The sequence below is a fragment of the Suncus etruscus genome, chromosome 19 (assembly GCF_024139225.1).
Source record: "Suncus etruscus isolate mSunEtr1 chromosome 19, mSunEtr1.pri.cur, whole genome shotgun sequence".
Classification (NCBI taxonomy): Eukaryota; Metazoa; Chordata; class Mammalia; order Eulipotyphla; family Soricidae; genus Suncus; species Suncus etruscus.
In genome coordinates, this window is record NC_064866.1 from 664,205 (window position 1) to 688,134 (window position 23,930).

General features: G+C 44.6%; 1 protein-coding gene and 1 pseudogene across 3 annotated transcripts in view; one reads left to right on the forward strand and one right to left on the reverse strand.

Moving 5' to 3' along the window:
• The window catches only part of HORMAD1 (HORMA domain containing 1), a 38,270-nt gene extending 23,650 nt beyond the window's left edge, over window positions 1–14,620 (reverse strand). Inside the window, exons 1-6 of one of the 3 annotated variants that reach the window (XM_049765937.1) lie at window positions 14,588–14,620; window positions 9,680–9,824; window positions 6,308–6,371; window positions 5,130–5,166; window positions 4,046–4,066; window positions 3,758–3,784 (exon numbers count right to left, since the gene is read on the reverse strand). In XM_049765937.1, coding sequence (XP_049621894.1) covers window positions 3,758–3,784; window positions 4,046–4,066; window positions 5,130–5,166; window positions 6,308–6,371; window positions 9,680–9,824; window positions 14,588–14,620 — 327 coding nt within the window. Of the gene's footprint in view, window positions 1–3,757; window positions 3,785–4,045; window positions 4,067–4,258; window positions 4,294–5,129; window positions 5,167–6,307; window positions 6,372–9,679; window positions 9,825–14,587 lie in introns of those variants that run through there. The other 2 variants (XM_049765938.1, XR_007491659.1) reach the window with 2 other exon arrangements.
• Window positions 6,448–8,102, forward strand: LOC125997450 (60S ribosomal protein L13a-like; annotated as a pseudogene).
• Window positions 14,621–23,930: the final 9,310 nt, after the last annotated feature.

Genomic DNA, 23,930 nt, shown 5'->3' on the forward strand with positions numbered 1-23,930 from the left:
TGGCTCGAATCCTGGCATCCCATATGGTCCCCTAAGCCTGCCAGGAGTAACCCCTGAGCGCCGCTGGGTGTAACCACATTCCAAAATAAAACTAACAAAAATGAAAAATAGCAAAATGTGCAAGTATAAGACAAAGATATTTTCTGAACAGTTTTTTTTTTGGGGGGGGCCACACCCGTTTGATGCTCAGGGGTTACTCCTGGCTAAGTGCTCAGAAATCGCCCCTGGCTTGGGGGGACCATATGGGATGCCGGGGGATTGAACCACGGTCCTTCCTTGGCTAGCGCTTGTAAGGCAGACACCTTACCTCTAGCGCCACCTTGCTGGCCCCTAAAATTGGAATTCTTTTTTTTTTTTTTTTGGTTTTTGGGCCACACCTGGTGACGCTCAGGGGTTACTCCTGGCTATGCGCTCAGAAGTTGCTCCTGGCTTGGGGGACCATATGGGAAGCCGGGGGATCGAACCGCGGTCCTTCCAAGGATAGCGCAGGCAAGGCAGGCACCTTACCTCTAGCGCCACCGCCCGGCCCCCTGAACAGTTTTTGAACAATAAAAAATTCATAGTCTTTGCCTATATAAGTTGTCACCATAGATTAAAAAAAAAACATGGCAAATGTTCTATTCCTGAGCCACATACCATGGGTAAATACTAAACATAAGTTATAGGTATGAGTACCAAAGAAAAGACATGTTCCTAGCCCTCTTTTTTGGGGAGGAGGAAGTCCAAAAGTTTCCGGGACCACTCAATGATAGGATATAACTCAGGCCTCAACAAAGCAAGGTAGGTACGCCATCGCTTTATGCTGAAGTGTGAGGTTTTCTTGTAGACTGGTTGATGCTGATCCCAAAGAGCTCCCAGAACGGGAGAGAGATTCCCACTCCTCTGTCGCCTAAGGAGGGGAAGCAATCCTGGGAATATTTACCAACGGCAAATAATCCACATAGACAGGAGGGTAAAAAGGCGAGAAAGTCGGACGCAGAATCCTCTGTCAGCCTGCTAGAGCTCCAAAAAGCAAGAGCCCGCCGCCAACTGCCCAAAAGAACCCTGACCTCCTAGCTCGACACCTCTTTATTAGGATCTGAACAGCACCCCTCACCTGGAGGTCGTAGGTGGGAAAGCAGGCAGGGAAACGGATACTGAAGAGAAGTATTATAAAAGCCTCCATATACGTAACATTATGCTATGTCCTTGACACTCCCAGGCCTCTTGACATTTCTTTCCCTGAAAACTTTTATTGCTTTTGGTTTCCTGGACACACCAGTGGAGTTCTGTGACTCAGGGATCACACCTGACAGGGCCAGGAGGGGCATATAGAGTGTTGGAGACTGAACCTGCATTAGCCATATGCAAAGAAAGCGCCCTACCTGCTTTCTCTTTCTTTCTTTTTTTTTTTTTTTTTTTGGTTTTTGGGCCACACCCGTTTGACGCTCAGGGGTTACTCCTGGCTATGTGCTCAGAACACACTGGCTTGGGGGAACCATATGGGACACCGGGGGATCGAACCGCGGTCCGTTCCTTGGCTAGCGCTTGTAAGGCAGACACCTTACCTCTAGCGCCACCTTCCCAGCCCCTGCTTTCTCTTTCTGAGCCCATTAAATAAATTGCTGATTCTCCTTTACTGAATGAAACAATATATTGAATATCAACAGAACTGGCAAAGTACCCAGATCATAAACTTCTCAAATTCTATTTCATTTTTTATCTACCAGGTGGAGCTGGCAATGGTAGTTGCCTTATGAAAGTTGTGATTCTCTTTCTTTTTCTTTTCTTTTCTTTCTTTCTTTCTTTCTTTCTTTCTTTCTTTCTTTCTTTCTTTCTTTCTTTCTTTCTTTCTTTCTTTCTTTCTTTGTTTCTCTCTGTCTTTCTTTCTTTCTTTCTTTCTCTCTCTCTCTCTCTCTCTCTCTCTCTCTCTCTCTCTCTCTCTCTCTCTCTTTTTCTTTCTTTTTCTTTTTTTTTTGTCTTTGGGTCACACCCAGCGGAGCTCAGGGATTCCTCCTGGGCTCTATGCTCAGAAATCGCTCCTGGCAGGCTCAAGTGGGGGGACCCTATGGGATGCCGGGATTCGAACTATCGTTCTTCTGCATGCAAAGCAAACACCCTACCCTCTATGCTATCTCTCCGGACCCAAAAGAATATTTCTTTTTTTTTTTTTTTTGGTTTTTGGGCCACACCCGTTTGACGCTCAGGGGTTACTCCTGGCTATGTGCTCAGAAATCGCCCCTGGCTTGGGGGGACCATATGGGACGCCGGGGGATCGAACCGCGGTCCTTCCTTGGCTAGCCCTTGCAAGGCAGACACCTTACCTCCAGCGCCACCTACCCGGCCCCAAGAATATTTCTTAAGAATCAAAATTCGTGGGCCCGGAGAGATAGCACAGCGGCGTTTGCCTTGCAAGCAGCCAATCCAGGACCAAAGGTGGTTGGTTCAAATCCCGGTGTCCCATATGGTCCCCCGTGCCTGCCAGGAGCTATTTCTGAGCAGACAGCCAGGAGTAACCCCTGAGCACCGCTGGGTGTGACCCAAAAACTAAAAAAAAAAAAAAAAAAAAGAAAGAAAAAAAAAAGAAAAGAAAAGAATCAAAATTCGTGAGACTATGGTTTATGGATTGATAACCTTAGGTTAGTTGCATAATCTCTCCTAGTATTTGCCGGTGTATAAGACGACTGGGCGTATAAGACGATCCCCTAATTTTGCAGTTAAAACACAAGTTTAGGCCTATTTTCGCTGTATCAGACAGAATGTTCCTGTGCTGCATGTGTTCCTGTGCTCATGTACCACAGTGAGCCAATCCCAACAAGCAAAGGTTCAAAGGTTCTACTGTCATAGACTTCCTCTCTGACTCTGGCCCATTTAGCAGGCTTTTAACAGTGTAGATTCAGGTCCAGAACACTGTCTAATTTGCATGCATCAAAAGCCTGCTTGGATTGGCTGAGTTAGAGAGGTGGTCGGAGCAGCCTTGCAGTGAATTGGTGCAAGATCAAGTTGGAAAGTTCATTTTGTGGCAATATTCAGACAATTTTCGTTTAGCGGCATAGTGAAACATTTTTTGGGATATACTCGGCGTATGACGACCACCGATTTTCCGTTGACTATTTTTTGTTTCAAAAGTCATCTTATATGCCAGAAAATATGGTAACCTTTTTAAACTAGGTCACTGTTTGCCTCCAAAAATGTCTTTATTAGGTTCAAACATAAATATATATGTGAAAGTACATTGATTTAAGTATAATTACTTAAAGTTACTTTTAGATATTATAAGTATTCTGTTATTTATTTATTTAGATTTACTTTTAGATATTATAAGCATTCTGTTATTTATTTAGGTTTTTTGGCCACACCCAGTGATGCTCAGGGGCTCCTCCTGGCTATGCGTTCAGAAATCGCTGCTGGCTTGGGGACCCTATGGGACACTGGGGAAGCGAACCCAGGTCCATCCTGGGCTAGCGCCGGCAAGGCAGGTAGATGCCTTACACCCTGCACCACCACTCCAGCCCCAGCATTCTGTTTTTTTTTTTTTTTTTTTTTTTTTTTTTTTTTTTTTTTTTTTTTTTTGGTTTTTGGGCCACACCCGGTAACGCTCAGGGGTTACTCCTGGCTATGTGCTCAGAAGTTGCTCCTGGCTTGGGGGACCATATGGGACACCGGGGGATCGAACCGTGGTCCGTCCAAGGCTAGCGCAGGCAAGGCAGGCACCTTACCTTTAGCGCCACCGCCCGGGCCAGCATTCTGTTTTTTAACTAGTCAAAGTATTACTTACTTGCGGGTCTTCTGGATTGGTGTAAACCTATTTAAAATAATTTGTAATTAAGTATTAAAGAATAAATAAACTATAATCATGTTACTTAAATAAAAATGTATGCATAAAAAAGAATAAATAAGTAGGATGCTTAAACTATTAATAGCAAAAAATAAAATGAACTATCACAAATATTAATTTGATTTTTAATTCAATTTTTTGAATACAGTGATTTAGTCAATTGATGCTTTTAGTAGTATTTGAACAAGGCCATATCTGACAACATTTTAAAAAATAAAAAATACTTACAGCTAGAACCACCATCCTTAGCTGAAATACAACAAAGGGGAAAATCTTATTTTTGTTCTATGAATATTTTTTATGATGAATATTGAGAATCCTCTTTCAATACTTATTTCTAACAAACAATAATGCAAAAATTACTTGTGGTTGAGTGTTAAAGCAGCACTTCTCTTTACTTCACATGCTTCTGTTATTGTTTTGGGGCATTCAGGGCTTACGCCTGGCTCTTCACTCTATGACTGATCCTCATGGAGCTTGGAGGACCGTATAGGGTACTAGGGATTGGACCCTGGTTGGCCACATGCAAGGCAAGCACCCTACTTGCTGTACTATCTCTCCAACCCCTTTATTTTACTTATCAACACTTCTCAGTTGGCAAACTTTATTAAATATAAATTCTGTCACCTTTAAATTTGAGTTAAATATTAACATTTAAAATATTCAAATGTTCAAAGATATACATACACCTATATTCATGTGTGCTAAGTACAATATCCATGATAAGGAAACAACCAAATGTCCAGTGACAGATGAATGAATAAATGAGTTGTCATACATGTGGTACTGGACATGTAATTCAGGTTGGCTACATGCCAGGCAAATGCCTTACTTATTGTACTATCACTCCCACCCCAGACACGGCAACTTAGTACATCGATACATAAATATAACACTACCATATTATTATTATTTAAAATTTTTAAGATTTTTGAAACTCACCACAAAGAATGGTGAGTGCAGCTATAGAAATAACTACACAGAGAACTACCATAATCATGTGAATGAATGAGGGAACTGGAAAGCCTGTCTAGAGTACAGGTGGGGGTGGGGTGGGATGGAGGGAGATTTGGGACATTGGTGGTGGGAATGTTGCTCTGGTGAAGGGGTGTTCTTTACATGACTGAAACCTAATCACAATAATATATGTAGTCAAGATGTTTAAATAAAGAAAAACATTTTTAAAATTTTTAAAAAATCAAATGTTTAGGCTTTTAAGTTGGTTTATGCCAATCTAATCTAAAGTATTTTACTATTCTAAAATTGTTCCATTTCTAGAACATAAACTGCAGAAAAAGGTATAATGACTTACATATTTTTTCTGTAAAGCATCATAACATCCTCGCATCCTAAAAAAACAAACCCAAGATTAATTTTTTAGACTAATGCAGCTCCAGAAATAGTACTTTTAATAAAGCTTTGTTAGTGCACTATCTCATTACTAATGCAAAAGTGTTACTAAAGTTCCATTCTCGTTAATTAATTATAGCATGGAGGTTAGGGCATTTGCCTTGCATGCAGGACAGTGGTTTGAATCCAGCATCCCACATGGTCCCCCGAGCCTGTCAGGAGTGATTTCTGAGCGTAGAGCCAGGAGTGACCCAAGTGCTGCCGGGTGTGACCCCAAAACCAAAAAGAAAAAAAAAACCTTAAAAAATGAAATAAAAGAATAAAAACAATACAATAATGGTAGAAATATGAAATAATAAACTAGAAGTTTTTGATAGCTATTTATAGGAAGCAATAGAAAAATGTAGCCTGCTCATATGGAGCATGAAAAAAAACAGAGTTTTGCTTTATTTATTTTGGGGGGGTTGGGCCACACCCAGTGATGCTCAGGGGCTACTCCTGGCTATGCGCTCAGAAATCGCTCCTGGCTTGGGGGATCATATGGGATGCTGGGAGATCAAACCATGGTCCATACTAAATTAGTGTGGGCAAGGTAGATGCCCTACCATTTGTGCCACTGCTCCGGTCCCTAATTTCAATTCTTTTTTTTGTGTGTTTGCTTGCTTGCTTGCTTTTGGGTCACACCCAGTGATGCTCAGAAATTGAACTCAGAAATCACTCCTGGCTTGGGGAACCAAATGGGATGCTGGGGTATCGAACCGCAGTCTGTCCTAGGCCAGCCACATGCAAGGCAAACAGCCTACTGCTGTGCCACCACTCTAGCCCCATAGTTACTTTTTGCAGTCTTGGTAGACTCAGTAAAATTGGGTTAAACTGAAAGGTGGGGCCAGAGCAGTGGCGCAGGTGGTAGGGTGTTTGCCTTGCACATGCTAACCTAGGACAGACTGAGGTTTGATCCCCTAGCAACCCAATATGGTCCCCCAAGCCAGGGGCAATTTCTTAGCATGTAGCCAGGAGTAACCCCTGAGCGTCAACGGTTGTGACCCTCCCAAATACTGAAAGGTTTCAAAGGTACAAATTTAATAAAATAAATTAAGATACAATTTAATAAAACATTTTATTAGGTATCATTTTACTTACCACTTCACTAATTGAGTAGCACCTGGACATTTTTTATGTTCTCTCAGAATTTTGACACAAAGATCTAAACACAAAAAATATTATTCAGATCTATTGAACAAGCAAAAATTTATGATCATCTTCTCCAGTTGTATAAGAATATGAATTATGATGATACATTTTCATTCGATTGTTATTATACAGAACTTTGTATCCATTATAAATATCACAGAAGTAAAGGCACTATATGTCTAATTGGCCTATAAACTGAATAGTGACAGACTTTTGGGGACGGACAGGGGTTAAGACACAAGTCTTACATATGGCTGCCTTTATTTAATCCCAAGAATTTAGCATCACCAACCCTGGTCCGAAGACGGCAGAGGGGCAGGTGCTGGTGCTCAATGGCTGGGGCATCTCCTGGGCCGCCTGGCGGCTATTGTGGCCAAGCAAGTGCTGCTGGGCTGAAAGGTGGTGGCTGTGCTCTGTGAGGGCATCAACATTTCTGGCAATTCCTACAGGAACAAACTGAAGTACCTGGCTTTCCTTCGAAGCGAATGAACACCTACTTTTCCCGGGGTCCCTACCACTTCCCAGTCTGCAGTCACATCTTTTGGCAGACTGTGTGAGGCATGCTCCTGCACAAGACCAAGCGCGAATAAGCCGCCTTGCACTGCCTCAAAGTGTTCGATGGGATCCCACCTCCCTATGACAAGAAAAAGCGCAGGTGGTCCCTGCTGCACTCAAGGTGTGCTCCTGAAGCCCACCTGAAAGTTTACCTATCAGGGGCACCTGGCCCAGGAGATTGGCTGGAAGTACCAGGCAGTGACAGTCACCTTGGAGGAGAAGAGGAAAGAGAAGACCAAATGCACACCATTAGAAAAAGTAACTCATGAGGCTATGGAAACAGGCAGAAAAGAACGTGAAAAACAAAATCAGCAAATTCACAGAGGTCCTCAAGACCCAAGACTCCTGGTCTGAGTCCAATAAATGTGACTGTTCATTCAGGGAAAAAAAAGCATCATCAAGTATAACCTGGAGGCCCCAGCACTTAGGAGGACTCTTCCTACCAAATTAAATAAATAAATCAATAAAAAGAGTACTAGAGGGCCCGGAGAGATAGCACAGCGGTGTTTGCCTTGCAAGCAGCCAATCCAGGACCAAAGGTGGTTGGTTTGAATCCCGGTGTCCCATAGGGTCCCCCGTGCCTGCCAGGAGCTATTTCTGAGCAGACAGCCAGGAGTGACCCCTGAGCACCGCCGGGTGTGACCCAAAAACCAAAAAAAAAAAAAAAAAAAAAAAAAAAAAGTTCTAGGGCCCGGAGAGATAGCACAGCGGCATTTGCCTTGCAAGCAGCCGATCCAGGACCAAAGGTGGTTGGTTTGAATCCCGGTGTCCCATATGGTCCCCCGTGCCTGCCAGGAGCTGTTTCTGAGCAGACAGCCAGGAGTGACCCCTGAACACCACCAGGTGTGACCCAAAAACCAAAAAAAAAATTAAAAAAGTACTTTTTTTTAAAACTTTTATTGATTGATTGGTTTTTGGGCCGCACCCAGCAGTGCTCAGGGGTCACTCCTGTCTCTGCACTCAGAAATTTTCCCCTGGCAGGCTGGAGAACCATATGGAATGCTGGGAATCAAAACGGGTCCCTCCCAGGTTGACCTCATGCAAGGCAAAGCCCAACTGCCCTGCCATCTCTCCAGCCCCTACAATTTGATGCTTTGAATTGTTTGAAAACAATTCGACATACACATAGCCAAAACAGGTTCACTGGCACCCCATATGATCTCCTGAACCTGCTAGGAGTGAGCCCTGAGCAGATTACTCAGACCTTCCTCCCCCCAAAAAACCCCCAACAACCTATTGAAGAGTTGGACAACATAGTTTTCTTTTTCTTTTTCTTTCTTTTTTTTTTTTGGTTTTTGGGCCACACCCGGCGGTAGTCAGGGGTTACTCCTGGCTGTCTGCTCAGAAATAGCTCCTGGCAGGCACGGGGGACCCTATGGGACACCGGGATTCGAACCAACCACCTTTGGTGCTGGATCGGCTGCTTGCAAGGCAAACGCCGCTGTGCTATCTCTTCGGATCCTAGTATAGATTTCTTTTTTTTTTTTTTTTTTTTGGTTTTTGGTTTTTGGTTTTTGGGTCACACCTGGCAATGCTCAGGGGTTACTCTTGGCTCCAAGCTCAGAAATCACTCCTGGCAGGCTCAGGGGACCATATGGGACACCGGGATTGGAACCAATGACCTTTTGCATGAAAGGCAAATGCCTTACCTCCATGCTATCTTTCCGGCCCCTAGTATAGATTTCTTAAAGCACTGCCTTGTATGTTGTCAACCCTGTTCAATCTCCAGCACCACATGGTCTCCTATCACTGTCAGGAGTGATCCCTGGGCACAGAATCAAGAACAAATCCTAATCACCACTGGGTATTTTTGGCTCCTTCTTACTCACTGCCCAAAATATTTAGTCTACTTAGATAAAGTGTTTTTTCATCCCACTGGCTCTGGTTTGAACCCCTGCACCAGTTATCTCTGATCCTTCATCTACCATCAGAAGACATTCCTAAACACAAAACCAGAAGAGCTCTAAGAACCATACAAGAAAGCAACTTACCTAGGTAAATGTGAATTTTGTTATAATAAAAAATGAAAAAAAAAACCCTAAACATTCACAAAACAACCCCCTCGAAAATACACCCCAAGAAATAAAAAACATTTAGTAGAGTAAGATGAACCCAAGGATCAGATAATACGAAGGTTGAGGCATTTGTCTCACACATGGCTGACCCCAAGTTGACTGCTTGCACTGCTTTTGGTCCAAGCACTGCCATAAATGACTCCTGAGCTCGGAGGAGCTTGAATAAAATACCACCAGGTGTAACCCTCTTCCTCAAATGCGGTATATCCAAATGATGGATATAAACATCCGAGTTAAAATTTTTAAGTAAGCTCAAATAAAAGTATCATGTCTGTAATGTATCTTCGCTGTTAACTTTGCTGGGTATTTGTGAATCCAAGAACAGTCCCCAGAATGAGAAATTACTTCCCATCCCCTTGTCCCCTTTCGGGGGAAGACCTTGGTAATATTTATCCGCAGCAAGTAATAATCCACACAGACAAGAAGGATAGGGTGTAAAAGATTGGGCAAGGATAGCCAGAGAATCCTCCTGCAGCCAGCAGCTTTCACAGAAGGACCCCTCTCCCCTGTCCATCAAGCTATTTACTGCCAACTTCACAGCGCCCTACCTGAAAGGGCTAGGTGGGGCAATAGTCACAGAACAATCCTAAGGAAACACTTTTATATACAACAATTCCAAGAATCATCTTATGGAAACTTTTTCATATACTACACATGTCTAAAGAAAAACTCAAAGCAATCTATTAATTACCATCTAGGTATCTTGTTCCATAAGCATGTTCTGGAAATATTCCTCTTAAATATGTGATGCAGGATACGGAAACTGCTAAGAGTCTCTTCACTAATATCAGAGACTGCTGCTCAGTTGATATCTTACTGGGAAACACCAATGAACTCTGAAAATAAAGTAAATTAAAATATTTTATTTCTGTTAAAAATAAAGTTTTCTCCTCTGCGGCCTTCTCAGAAAGGAGACGGACAGATTCTCCACACTTCCAAATGTTCCCCATACCTGACACCCTTCAGCTTCGTAGTTCTTGAAGCACACAATCACTTACACAGTCTCATGACATCTTCTCAAAATTTCACAATACTGACAGCTCAGTAGGAGCACAACAAATTTGATTAACAAGTTGTATATAAGTCCACCAACAAGAATGAATGAAAATAACACTAGCATCAACCCAGTTCAGTAAATCCTCAGATTAAGATTTTAATAACACCATTATGGACATCAAAATTATTATAAACTGAGTTTTTATATAATTTTTACGATAACTCCATTGCTATTTTGTTGTAACAAGCATTATGAAAGAAATTTGTACCTGCTAAGGGGGTAGACAGGGGTAGGGTAGGAAATGGGACAATGATAGAGGAAAGGTCACTTGTGGTGGAAAAGGCATTTTGTAAATCATAAGTGTTCAAAAAAAATGTTTTTTCGGTTTTTTGGGTCACACCCGGCAGCACTCAGGGGTTACTTCTGGCTTTGTTCTCAGAAATCGTTCCTGGAAGGCTCCAGAGATATGGGATGCCGGGATTTGAACCACTGACCTTGTGCATGCAAGGCAAACGCCCTGCCTCCATGCTATCTCTCTGGCCCCCATAGTGTTCAAATTTAAAAAAAATTAGGGGAGGAAGCGGTGGCCGAGTGATAGGGTGTTTGCCTTGCATGCGGCTGACCTAGGACAGAGCTTGGTTCGATCCCCTGGCGTCCAATATGGTCCCCCAAGCCAGGAGCGACTTTTGAGCGCATAGCCAGGAGTAACACCTGATCATCATCGGGTGTGGCTCAGAAACCAAAAAATATTAAAAATAAAAATTAATTTTTCCTGAACTTAAAGTAAATTTAATTTTGCATAAGTATTATACTATCCCAAAGAACTTCTAATCACAGTGGTTAGAATTCCCAGAAAAAAGTAATTTCCAGAATATGAGAGGGATTCCAAGGTAACAGTATAAAGGTACTGTGGAAAAAATGCTTAAGAATGGTGTTAAGGGGGCCGAGAAGGTGGCGCTAGAGGTAAGGTGTCTGCCTTGCAAGTGCTAGCCAAGGAAGGACGTGGTTCGATCCCCAGGTCTCCCCAAGCCAGGGGCAATTTCTGAGCGCATAGCCAGGAGTAATCCCTGAGCGTCAAACGGTGTGGCCCCCCCAAAAAAAAAGAATGGTGTTAAGGGGCCGGCGAGGTGGCGCTAGAGGTAAGGTGTCTGCCTTGCAAGTGCTAGCCAAGGAAGGACCTCAGTTCGATCCCCCTGCGTCTCGGCGTCTCATATAGTCCCCCCAAGCCAGGGGCGATTTCTGAGCGCTTAGCCAGGAGTAACCCAAGTGTCAAATGGGTGTGGCCCAAAAAACCAAAAAATGAAAAATGATGTTAAGGTTGGTGCCAGAGAGATAGCACGGAGGTAGGGCATTTGCCTTGCATGCAGAAGGTTGGTGGTTCGAATCCCGGCATCCTATGGATGGGAACCCTAACCCTAATCCTATGTTAGGGAACCTGCCAGGAGCAACTTCGGAGTGTAGGGCCAGGAGGAACCTGAGCCCTGCTGGGTGTGGCCCCAAAACAAAAACAAAACAAAAAAAGAATAGTGTTAAGGGTTTCATTTAGGGGCCGGTGAGGTGGCGCTAGAGGTAAGGTGTCTGCCTTGCAAGCGCTAGCCAAGGAAGGACCGCGGTTCGATCCCCCGGCGTCCCATATGGTCCCCCCAAGCCAGGGGCGATTTCTGAGTGCTTAGCCAGGAGTAACCCCTGAGCATCAAACGGGTGTGGCCCGAATAACAAAAAAAAAAAAAAAAAAAAAAGGGTTTCATTTAAAAAAAGGCAAAAAAGGGGCCGTAGAGGTGGTGCTAGAAGTAAGGTGTCTGCCTTGCAAGCGCTAGCCAAGGAAGGACCGCGGTTGGATCCCCCAGTGTCCCATATGGTCCCCCCAAACCAGGGGCAATTTCTGAGCGCTTAGCCAGGAGTAACCCCTGAGCATCAAATGGGTGTGGCCTGAAAAACAAAAACTAAAACAAAAATAGGCATAAAAATAAAACATAAGTATAACCTCTTCACAGTATCAACAAAATAGCAAAAAATTATATTGCATATGGAAACTGTCAAAAGAAGCTACTTCTAACATTTTCTTTATTCTTAAATTTCATTTTTTTTTTTTTTTTTTTTTTTTTAGGTTTTTGGGCCACACCCTGTGACGCTCAGGGGTTACTCCTGGCTATGCACTCAGAAGTTGCTCCTGGCTTCTTGGGGGACCATATGGGACATCGGGGGATCAAACCGCGGTCCGTCCTAGGCTAGCGCAGGCAAGGCAGGCACCTTATCTCCAGCGCCACCGCCCGGCCCCATAAATTTCTTTTCAATATTTTATGAGACTAGATTTTTCACCATTTTATTATCTAATTATAGCCTCTGTAACTCCACCCTAGATTTAAGTGTACCTACCTGAGACCCTCCCATTCCGGGGAGTGGTCTTGAAAGGTTATATAAGGCCTTTGACCCAGGGGCTTAGGCCCTTTTGCTCTTTGGTCTTTGGCCAGCATGGAGGTCAAATGGAAGATGGCTGAAAGGAGTTAAGATGCAGGGCTAGCTAAGAATAGCAAATGCTTAAAAGGTTATGATATAGGCCACACATGTGGTGGGTAGGGAATGAATAAAGTTGCTGCTTCCTGATGCCTGTCTCTGGATGAGTCTGATTCCGCCGTTCACCTAAACCTGGGACCCGCCAACTGCATGGGGATTGCAGAGCTACGTGGCCTGGGGTGGCAGAGAAAAATCCCTCCATCCATCCTTCACCATCCAGCACCATCGTTAATTATTTAACACAACAGCCTCTTTATCATTTAAATTTTTCAAAAATTTAACATTTACAAAATCAAATTTTTTTTTTTTTTTTGTTTTTTGGGTCACACCCAGCAGCGCCCAGGGGTTGCTCTTGGCTCTATGCTCAGAAATCGCTCCTGGCAGGCTTGGGGGACCCTATGGGATGCTGAGATTCGAACGAACGACCTTCTACATGCAAGGCAAATAAATGTCTTACCTCCATGCTATTTCTCCGGCCTCAAAATTAAATAATTTTTTATTACTAAAACATAATCTTAAATAATTTAATTAAATAATTATTAATCATAATTTACATTACTTAAATTTCATATTTGCCTATTTTAATAATTTAAGTAATGTGAATTATGATAAAAACAGATTAGTTCCATCAATAAAACAGTGTTAAGGGCAAATATGAAGGGATGGGGGCCCCAGGACCAAGTGGTCTCAGGTCTATGGGTGAGATAAAAAGACAGAACTAAATATACAAGCCAATGTCAACAACAGTGGAATCCAGAGACACAAACTCTTAACAATCTAAAGTACAGCGGTCCTCAAACTTTTTAAACAGGGGCCAGTTCACTGTCCCTCAGACCGTTGGATGCCAGATGATAGTAAAAACAAAAATCATGAACAAAATGGTAACAAATATAAGATGTGGCCCGCAGCCCATAGTTTGAGGACCACTGATAAACTGTAAATGGGCCTGTTATACTGGCAGGCTGGGAGGTAAAGGATGGTGGTCTGGGATACACTCTGGGAATGAAAAAAAAAATTGGTAGAGGGAGGTTGACATTGGTGGGATTGGCCCTGATTCATTATATTTCTGAAACCCAACTATGAAGGACTTTGTAAATCACAATGGGTTCAATTTAAAAAAAATGGCGGTGCCAGAGCCAAGGCACAGTGGTAAGGCGTTGGCCTTGCATCTGGCCAATGCAAGATAGACCCTGGTTCGAATCCCGGCACCCATATCCCTCCACCCCGCCCTGGAGACTGCCAGGAGCGACTTTTGAGCGCAGAGACAGGAGTAATCCCTGAGCACCGCTGGATGTGACCAAAAAAAAAAAAAAAAAAAAATGGTGTTAAAGGGATGAAGGATGAAGTGGTGGCTTCAATCCAGGTACCCTATCTGGTCCCTCCAGCTCTACCAGAAGTGATCTCTGAGTTCAGGGCTATGAATTTTATTTTATTTTATTTTATTTTGGTTTTTGGGCCACACCCTGTGACGCTCAGGGGTTACTCCTGGCTATGCGCTCAGAAGTTGCTCCTGGCTTCTTGGGGGACCCTATGGGACGCCGGGGGATCGAACCGCGGTCCGTCCTAGGCTAGCGAAGGCAAGGCAGGCACCTTACCTCCAGCGCCACCGCCCGGCCCCAGGGCTATGAATTTTAGCTTGAGCATTGCTGGGTGTGGCCCAAGAACAAACAAGTAAGAGTGGTATTTTATAAATTCTTTTGAGGTTAAAGTATACATATAATAAATTTGGACAGGTATCATTACCTTTTGGTTTTGTGCTGACTAAGCTTAACAACGAATGCAAAATCCATGAAAACACCAACAATTTTGTCTTTGTTTAGTGTGTATGGACTTTGTAGGAGTGGACTGCTATCGCTATTTCAAGGAAAAAGCATTGATCAAATCTATGTCATTGAATTCAAATTAGTTATCTAACAGAATGGACCACAATTGCCTACAAATAGCTTCATTTCTCAAAACATGAACTTTTCTGTTATTAGACCCTCAAACAGCTTACTCTTAACTCCAAAAGTAATAAAAATAGTTGAAACCTCGAGAGACTGTAAAAGTAGCTCCATTTAAATAAATCAGGGTGTAAAGGAATCGTACCAAAGAAGTCTTCTGCAACTGTGCTGTCGCCATATTTGGATCTCAGCCTGGAACACAGACAAGATTACCTTCAGAAATCAAGTATTGGAGCAACTACAGTCGAGCCACCTGCTGGGGGACTACTCCTGGCTTGAGGCTCAGGGCTGTTCCCTGCAGTGCCCGTGGAGCAAGGCTAGCTGGGTGGAAATGAAACCCAGGCAAAACCTAAGTGGCAAACACAAAAGCAGGGGAAGATTTCTTTCCTGAGTGGAATCTTAAAATACACAGATGCTCATTTTCGAGTGAGAATCTTTAGTGCTTTTTCAGCATTCTCAGCAGTGCTCAACGCTTACGTGTAACTCAAGGATCACTCCTGAGGATGCTCGGAGGACTGTTCGTGCCCGATCAAACTCAGGTCTACTGTGTGCAAGGCAAGTCCTAGGCCCAGAGTGAAGTTTTTATTTGTCTTTCCATTAACCGGAGGTGGCATCGAGCATGCTCTTGACAAAAAGGCCCGTTTGGGCAGAACGGGGCTCAGAAGTCAAGGACGAGCCTTGGGAGTCTCTGGGCTGATCGTAGGCACGATTCCTTTCTTTTCTCTCGCCTCTGTCTGTCTCTCTCCTCTCTTGGTCTTTGTCTCTCCTCTGCTTCTCTTTCTCTGTCTCTATGTCTATTTCTCTTTCTCTCCTCTCTCTGTGTCTCTGTCTCTCTCTCTCTCTCACCAGGCCCCTCAGAACTGTGAGGTCTAGCCCAACTCCGTCTCTCTCTCTCCTCTGCCTCTGTGTCTCTCTTCTCTCACTCCTGTCTCTCTAATCTCTCTCACCCTCTGTCTCTCCTCTCTCTTTTTCTCTCTCCTCTCTTTGTTTCCGTCTCTGTGTCTCTGCCTCTTGGTCTCTGTCTCTCTCCTTTGTCTCTTGATCTCTGTCTCTCTCCTTTGTCTCTTGATCTCTGTCTCTCTCTTTTGTCTCTTGATCTCTGTCTCTCTCTCTTGTCTCTTGATCTCCTCTGTCTCTCTTGCCTGTTTGTCTCCGTCTCTCTCCTTTCTCTGTGTCTTTGTCTCTGTGTCTCTCCTTTCTGTCTCTACCTCTGCCTCTTGATCTCTGTCTCTCTCCTTTGTCTCTTGATCTCTGTCTCTCTCTTTTGTCTCTTGATCTCTGTCTCTCTCTCTTGTCTCTTGATCTCCTCTGTCTCTCTTGCCTGTTTGTCTCCGTCTCTCTCCTTTCTCTGTGTCTTTGTCTCTGTGTCTCTCCTTTCTGTCTCTACCTCTGCCTCTTGATCTCTGTCTCTCTCCTTTGTCTCTTGATCTCTGTCTCTCTCTTTTGTCTCTTGATCTCTGTCTCTCTCTCTTGTCTCTTGATCTCTGTCTCTCTTGCCTGTTTGTCTCCGTCTCTCTCCTTTCTCTGTGTCTTTGTCTCTGTGTCTCTCCTTTCTGTCTCTACCTCTGCCTCTTGATCTCTGTCTCTCTCCTTTGTCTCTTGATCTCTGTCTCTCTCCTTTGTCTCTTGATCTCTGTCTCTCTCCTTTGTCTCTTGATCTCTGTCTCTCTCCTTTGTCTCTTGATCTCTGTCTCTCTCTTTTGTCTCTTGATCTCTGTCTCTCTCTCTTTTGTCTCTTGATCTCCTCTGTCTCTCTTGCCTGTTTGTCTCCGTCTCTCTCCTTTCTCTGTGTCTTTGTCTCTGTGTCTCTCCTTTCTGTCTCTACCTCTGCCTCTTGATCTCTGTCTCTCTCCTTTGTCTCTTGATCTCTGTGTCTTACCTTTCTCTGTCTCTGTCTCTCTCCCGCCCTCGCAGGACGAAGCCACACACGCACCTCAGGCGGCGCCGTCGCCGAAGCCCTGAGGAGACTGAGGGGAGGGGAGAGCGTGCGCGCGCGCGCGCGCGCAGCAGGCCGGCACGTGCTCCCTCCAGCCCAGTGCGCACGCGCCAACGCTTCAGCGCGCCAGTGCGCACGCGCCAGCCTCAACGGCCGCTGCCCGCACGTGCGCGAGGCTCCCGTGAACCTTTGACTCCGCCGCTTTCCCGCCAACCGCCCGCCCGCACGGCCTGCTGGGAACGCGCGCGCCCGGCAACCCGGTCAGGTCAGTAGTGGCGACGCCAACTCTCGCCAGTGCGCATGCGCCATTCTCCACTGCTCGCTCATTGCGATGTGCTAGGGTCGTGGTGACCTTTGACCCGGCCCCTGACGCTTTCCCGCCCAGATTTTCTTCCTGCGTCGTTTGACTTTGGCACCATGACTTCTGGGCCAGACCAGGACCATCTTTCTTTTTCTCTTATTATTAATGATTTTTATTGTGATCAAAGTGGGTTACACATCTTGCACAGTTCTTTTTTATTCATCATTTTGATTGTGAACCTCTTTAGGGCATTTTATGGTCCATTTAGAAGCAAGATCCATCCATAAACTGGGCTGATCCCCAGTGAGAGATGGTCTGGTCTAGTAGCCTAAATTTCAGAATTCACAGCATGCAATCTCCAAATAAAGGATTGCAGCAGAATCAATATGCTGAGATATTTAGAAACTTTGATATTCCCTGTTATTCCAGATGTTGTTGTTGTTGTTATTATTATTATTAATATTATTACTCCAGATAGCAAAAGGATTTCCTGGATTCAATGAAAAGAGGACTAAAGAAACTCTCTGGTTTCAGGGTCAAGACTATAAAAAGATTCCCTAATCTAATGATTCTTTTATTGTCTTGCACTTAAAGTTACAAGCAGCAGGAACTGGAGCGATGGCACAGCAAGGGAGTGTGCTAGAAAAACAAGTTAGCTCGGAGGGGAGAGTAGAGATTGTTAGAAGAGTCTGGCAGAATTAGTCTGGACAGAGACCAGTACTGGCAGAGACTTTGGAGAAAGTGCAGGGTTTAGGGGATGGCTGCCAGGCCCCGCTCTCTGTGGTGCTGTCTGGTCACTCTAGTGGTTTCAGAGGGCAGCTTCTCTGGGAAACAGTCTCTTGGGATCTCTGAGACCAAGTGTGGCCAGAGATCTTTATGGCCTTCCCGCTGCTTAATAATGCAGCTCTACCGATATGTTATCCTCTTGGCAGATACCTCAGTATCTTGTACCAAACAGGAGGCAGCAGTGAAGGGAGACTTCTATATTTCTGTACGGCCAAGTGATAAGGGAGGGGAGGAATTTGGGGCTAGATGTTAATATTTGATTACAAAATAAGTTTGTTTGGTTGGTTTTGGGTCACACTCAATGACGTTCAGGGGTTCCACCTGGCTCTGTGCTCAGAAATTGCTCCTGGCAGTCTCAGGGGACCAGATGGGATGCCAGGATTTGAACCACCATCCATCCTGGATCAGCTGTGTGCAAGGCAAATGCCCTACCACTGTGCTACCTCTATAGCCCCTACAATAATAATTTTTATAATTGGGATCCTTCCAAGCAAGGTTAGACAAGCCCAGGCCCCTCCAGCAATTCTTGGCCAACTGGACTGGAAGTTACTGTTTCGAATCTTAGGATGCTGTGTGCTTCCTGGGCTCCGAGGATTCGGAGGATAACCCCAGCTGTGCTTAGGGACCTTTCGGACTGCTTAGCAATGGAATCATTCAGTATTAGCCTGAAGCACAGTCGGAATGTGTTAACACACATTAGGAATGTGTCACACCACCATACTATCTTTCTAGCCCCTGATTTCCATACACATTTAGTTAAGAAATTCTTGGCATTGAAAGGAACACAGCAGGTAGGGCACTTGCCTTGCATGAGGCTGACCCAGGTTCAATTCATGGTACCCCATATAGTCTCCCAAACATCATCAGAAGTAATTTTTGTGTTCAAAACCAGGAATAACCCAAGCACTGCCAGGTGTGGTCCTCCCGTAACCGCAAAAGAAAATAAAAAGACAATAAAAGAATTTCTTTGCCTGGTTGAACCTGGCACTTGCCTTGTACACCTGAGTGCCAGATCAGAAGTAGCCCCCAGCACCTTCAGCTGTCTCTCAAAAACTGATTTAAAAAAAAAAAAGAACTGGACAGAGCGGTGGCACAGGAGGTAGGGTGTTTGCCTTGCACGTGCTAGCCTAGGACGGACCGCAGTTTGATCCCCCAGTGTCCCATATGGTCACCCGAGTCAGGAGCGCTTTCTGAGCATATAGCAAGGAGTAACCCCTGAGTGTCACCAGGTGTGACCCAAAAAACAAACAAACAAAAAATGAAGAACACTAATCTCTAACTTGAATGAAAAAATCATAATGTGACTATCATCAGATGTAGAGAAAGTATATTTTTAAAAGATCTATTAATTTTTCTTTGAATTTTAAAAAATTTTGTCCTGCTCACTTTTTTGTTGTTGTTGTTTGCTTTCATTTTGGAGCCACCCCTGGTAGTTCTCAGACTTTACTCCTGGCTCGGTTCAGGACTCATTCCTTGTTGGCTCAGGGTAGAAATGTGGCATCAGGGACTGAATCCTGGTTGACTGCAAGTCAAGCTCCCTACTCACTGTACAAACTCTCTGTGTCCCTGCTCCTAATTTTTCAAGTTCAGTAAACAACAAAAGCTGGAGGCTCATTGTTTAATTTTTGGTTTTGGACCATACCTAACTGTGCACGGGACACCCAGCACTGGTGCTCTTATTTCCCGGCAATGTGGGGATTGAATTCAGGCCTCTCTCATGCACAGCAAGTGCCAAATCTATTTATCATCTACCCGATCCCTGAAATTATGGATTCTTAACATTTGTCTGTTTTATGAAGCCTATGGATCTATTGGGTGAGGGCTTTTGTTTTTGGTTCACATCAGCCGGTTCTCAGGGCTTAGCTCTGGCTGTGCACTCAGGGATCACTCCTGGTTGTATGCTGGGAACCCATAAGCAATACTGGAGATCAAATAGGGGTTGGCCACATGCAATCAAGTACATTAACCCCTATATTATTTTTCTAGTCTTTCAATTAATTTTCCCCCTTTATTTTTTTTTATTTTTTATTTTTTTTAGTTTTTGGGTCACACCCGGCAGTGCTCAGGGGTTACTCCTGGCTGTCTGCTCAGAAATAGCTCCTGGCAGGCACGGGGGACCATATGGGACACCGGGATTCGAACCAACCACCTTTGGTCCTGGATCGGCCACTTGCAAGGCAAATGCAGCTGTGCTATCTCTCCGGGCCCATCCCCCTTTATTTTTAAATGCATAAGATAACATACATAGGAATATAAAGGAAGTCAATTATATTAGTTATTAAGTTTTTTTTTGTTGTTGTTGTGGGCCAGAGATAGCATGGAAATAGGGCGTTTGCCTCACATGCAGAAGGACAGTAGTTCGAATCCTGGCATCCCATATGGTCCCCCCGAGCCTTCCAGGAGTGATTTCTGAGCATAGAACCAGGAGTAACCCATGAGTGCCGCCGGGTGTAGCCCAAAAACAAAAAGAAAAGTGCTTTTTTTGTTTTTGTTTTGTTTTGTTTTTGGCCCACGCCCGGTGATGCTCAGGGGTTACTCCTGGCTCTGCACTCAGAAATCGTCCTGGCTTGGGGACACCAGGGGATCGAACCACGGTCCATCCTAGGTTAGCACGTGTAAGGCAAACGCCGTACTGCTTGCATCACTGCTCCAGTCCCTATTAGGTTGTTTTTGAAAAAATAATTGTGGGGCCGGAGAGATAGCATGGAGGTAAGGCATTTGCCTTTCATGCAGAAGGTCGGTGGTTCAAATCTATGCATCCCTGAATCTGCCAGGAGCGATTTCTGAGCATAGAGCCAGGAGTGACCCTGAGTGCTGCTGGGTATGACCCAAAAAAAAAAAATTTTTTTTTTGTGTTTGAGCAATATTTCTCTATAAAGGCATTATCTAACAAAAATGTATAACTTATCAACTTGAAGTGATGAAGATTATTTTATTTATTTATTTTTGTTTTTGGGGTCACACCTGGTGACACTCAGGGGTTACTCCTGGCTCTGTGCTCAGAAATTGCTCCTGGCGCTAGGGACCATATGGGGTGCCAGGGATTGAACCAGGTCCGTCCTGGATCTGCCGCGTGCAAGGCAAATGCCCTACTGCTGTGCTATCTCTTCGGCCCCCATATATACATTCTTTTTTTTTGGGGGGGGTCACACCCAGCAGTGCTCAGGGGTTACTCCTGGCTCTCTGCTCAGAAGTTGCTCCTAGCAGGCTTGGGGGACCACATGGGATGTGAAACACCGACCATCTGTATGCAAGGCAATTGCCTTACCTCCATGCTATCTCTCTGCCCCCCACATATATACATTATTTTTTGTTTGTTTGTTTGTTTGTTTTTTGGGGGCCACACCCAGCGATGCTCTGGGGTTACTCCTGGCTGTCTGCTCAGAAATAGCTCCTGGCAGGCACGGGGGACCATATGGGACACCGGGATTCGAACCAACCACCTTTGGTCCTGAATTGGCTGCTTGCAAGGCAAACACCGCTGTGCTATCTCTCCAGGCCCCATATATACATTCTTAAATACAAAACCTAATGTTTCTGGGTGGGAAATATGGTTCCAGCAGAGGATCATGTGCCTTACACGTGAGCTGGTCCCTAGTCACTCATACATGTCATTGCCTTTCCTCCTGCCCCCAATAAATAATATGAAGGGTCCTATTGCTCCTTTGTTGTTGTTGTTGTTTGTTTTGTTTATTTTTGTTCCAAACCTGGTGATGCTCAGGGGTTATGTATTTCTGGCTCTATGCTCAGAAATTACTCCTTCAGGCTCAGGGGCCTTCTGGGATGCTGGCGATCAAACCCAGGTTTTTGTGGAGGGCAGGGCAAACACCCTACCCTCTGAGTTGTATTGCTCTGCCCCTCTACTGCCTCTTTAGAACCCATCTTCTAGATCAGTTATAATAAAGACCTGAATTTAACTTAAAATGTGAGTAATGAGGGGCTGGAGAGATAGCATGGAGGTAAGGCGTTTGCCTTTCATGCAGAAGGTCACCAGTTCGATTCCGGCTTCCCATATGGTCCCCCGTGCCTGCCAGGAGCAATTTCTGGGCATGGAGCCAGGAGTTTCCCCTGAGCACTGCCGGGTGTGACCCCCCCCAAAAAAAAGTGAGTAATGAGGGCCAGAGAGATAGCACAGCAGTAGGGCATTTGCCTTGCATGTCGCAGATTTAGGACAGTGGTTCAAATCCTGGCATCCCAATGTCGCCAGGTATGACCCCCCAAAATAAAATGTGAGAAGTAAAATATTTTATTTATTATTATTATTTTTTTGATTTTTGGGCCACACCCGGTAATGCTCAGGGGTTACTCCTGGCTATGTGCTCAGAAGTTGCTCCTGGCTTGGGGGACCATATGGGACACCGGGGTATCGAACCGCGGTTCGTCCAAGGCTAGCGCAGGCAAAGCAGGCACCTTACCTTTAGCGCCACCGCCCGGCCCCTTATTTATTATTATCGGGGGCTTCCAAGTAGTGCTCAGAATATTCAGCTGTCCCGCTAGTGACCCTAGGGTCTAAGGATGTCAATATTTTTAGGCACTGTGGTACCAGAGAGATCTGGACTATGCTGGCAGTATTGGGGCCCTCAAGGATGGGAAGGGTGTCTGATGCCTCCAGAGCTGACCCAATGATAGAGGGACCAGGAAGTATTGAGAACCAACCAATTAGGTGCGTGCTTAGCATGCTTCCTAATCACTGTATTATCTCCTGATCCAACAAAAAGTTCTATTTTTTGGTTTTTCAGCCACACCAGGTGATGCTCAGGGGTTACTCCTGGCTATGAGCTCAGAAATCGCTCCTGGCTTGGGGGATCCTATGGGACGCTGGGGGATTGAACTGCAGTCTGTCCTAGGCTAGCACACTCAAGGCAGACGCCTTATATGCCCTGCACCACTGCTCTGGCCCCCCCAACAAAATATTTTAAAAGAAATGCAATAAATGGGTATGGTTTGGGGGCGACACTCACTGGTGTTCAAGGTTTACTCTTGGCTCTGTACTGAGGGAACCATATGGGGTGCTGGGGATCAAATCCAGATTGGCTTTGTGCATGGCAAGCACCTTACCCACTGTAATTGATTTCTTTCTGTCTTCTTGGTTGGCTGATTTTTAATTTTTTTTTTAATTTTTTTTTTTTTTTTTTTTTTTGGTTTTTGGGTCACACCCGGCAGTGCTCAGGGGTTATTCCTGGCTCCAGACTCAGAAATTGCTCCTGGCAGGCACGGGGGACCATATGGGACGCCGGGATTCGAACCGATGACCTCCTGCATGAAAGGCAAACACCTTACCTCCATGCTATCTCTCCGGCCCCGCTGATTTTTAATTTTGTGTTTTGGGCAACACCTAGTGATGCTCAGGGGTTACTCCTGGCTGTGTTCAGGGATCACTCCTGAATGAGTTCAGGGGCCCATATGGACTTCTGGGAATCTAACCTGGGTTTATCATGTGCAAAGTACCCTATGAACTGTAATATGGCTGTGGTCATTTCATTTTTCTTTTTTTTTTTTTTTTTTGGTTTTTGGTTTTTGGTTTTTGGGTCACACCGAGCAGCACTCAAGGGTTACTCCTGGCTCTACACTCAGAAATCGCTCCTGGCAGGCTCAAAGGGGACCATATGGGATGCTGGGATTTGAGCCACCGTCTTTTTGCTTGCAAGGCAAACGCTCTACCTCCATGCTATCTCTTCGGCCCCAGCCATTACATTTTTAAGGTTGATGTAATTATTTATCATAAAAAGATCTGACCACATTGTTAGTAATTAGATAAAAATAATTAGGATAGAAATGTAGTACAGCAGATAAAGTATTTGCTTTGTACATGGTGGACCTAGGTTTGATCGCTAGCAACTCATATATCCCCCCGCCCCCCCAAGAATCACCGTAGTGATCCCTGAGCACAGAGCCAGGAGTAAGTTCTAAGCAATGCTAGGTATAACACAAAACTAAAATAATTTGGTTTTTATTTTTATTTTATTATTTTTTTTTGGTTTTTGGGTCACACCCAGCACCGCTCAGGGGTTCCTCCTGGCTCTATGCTCAGAAATCGCCCCTGGCAGGCACAGGAGACCATATGGGATGCCGGGATTCGAACCACTGTCCTTCTGCATGAAAGGCAAACACCTTACCTCCATGCTATCTGTTTGGCCCCATCCAAAATAATTTGTATATTAATTATTGAACATTAAAATAATCCTTTTAAGGGGTCAGAGAAATAGCATAACAGTAGGGCATTTGCCTTGCACGCAGCCAACTCGGAACAAACCTGGGTTCGATTCCCGGCATCCCATATGGCCCCCCGAGCCTGCCAGGAGCAATCTCTGAGTAGAGAGCTGCTGGGTGTGGCCCCAAAACAAACAAATTCATTTAAAATGCTTGAAAATGGATTGACTGTTCTGATGTCATCATTTTATAAATTATTGAAAAAAGAAAAAATATTGAATCTATCTATAAAGATACAATCTGAAACTTCAGTAT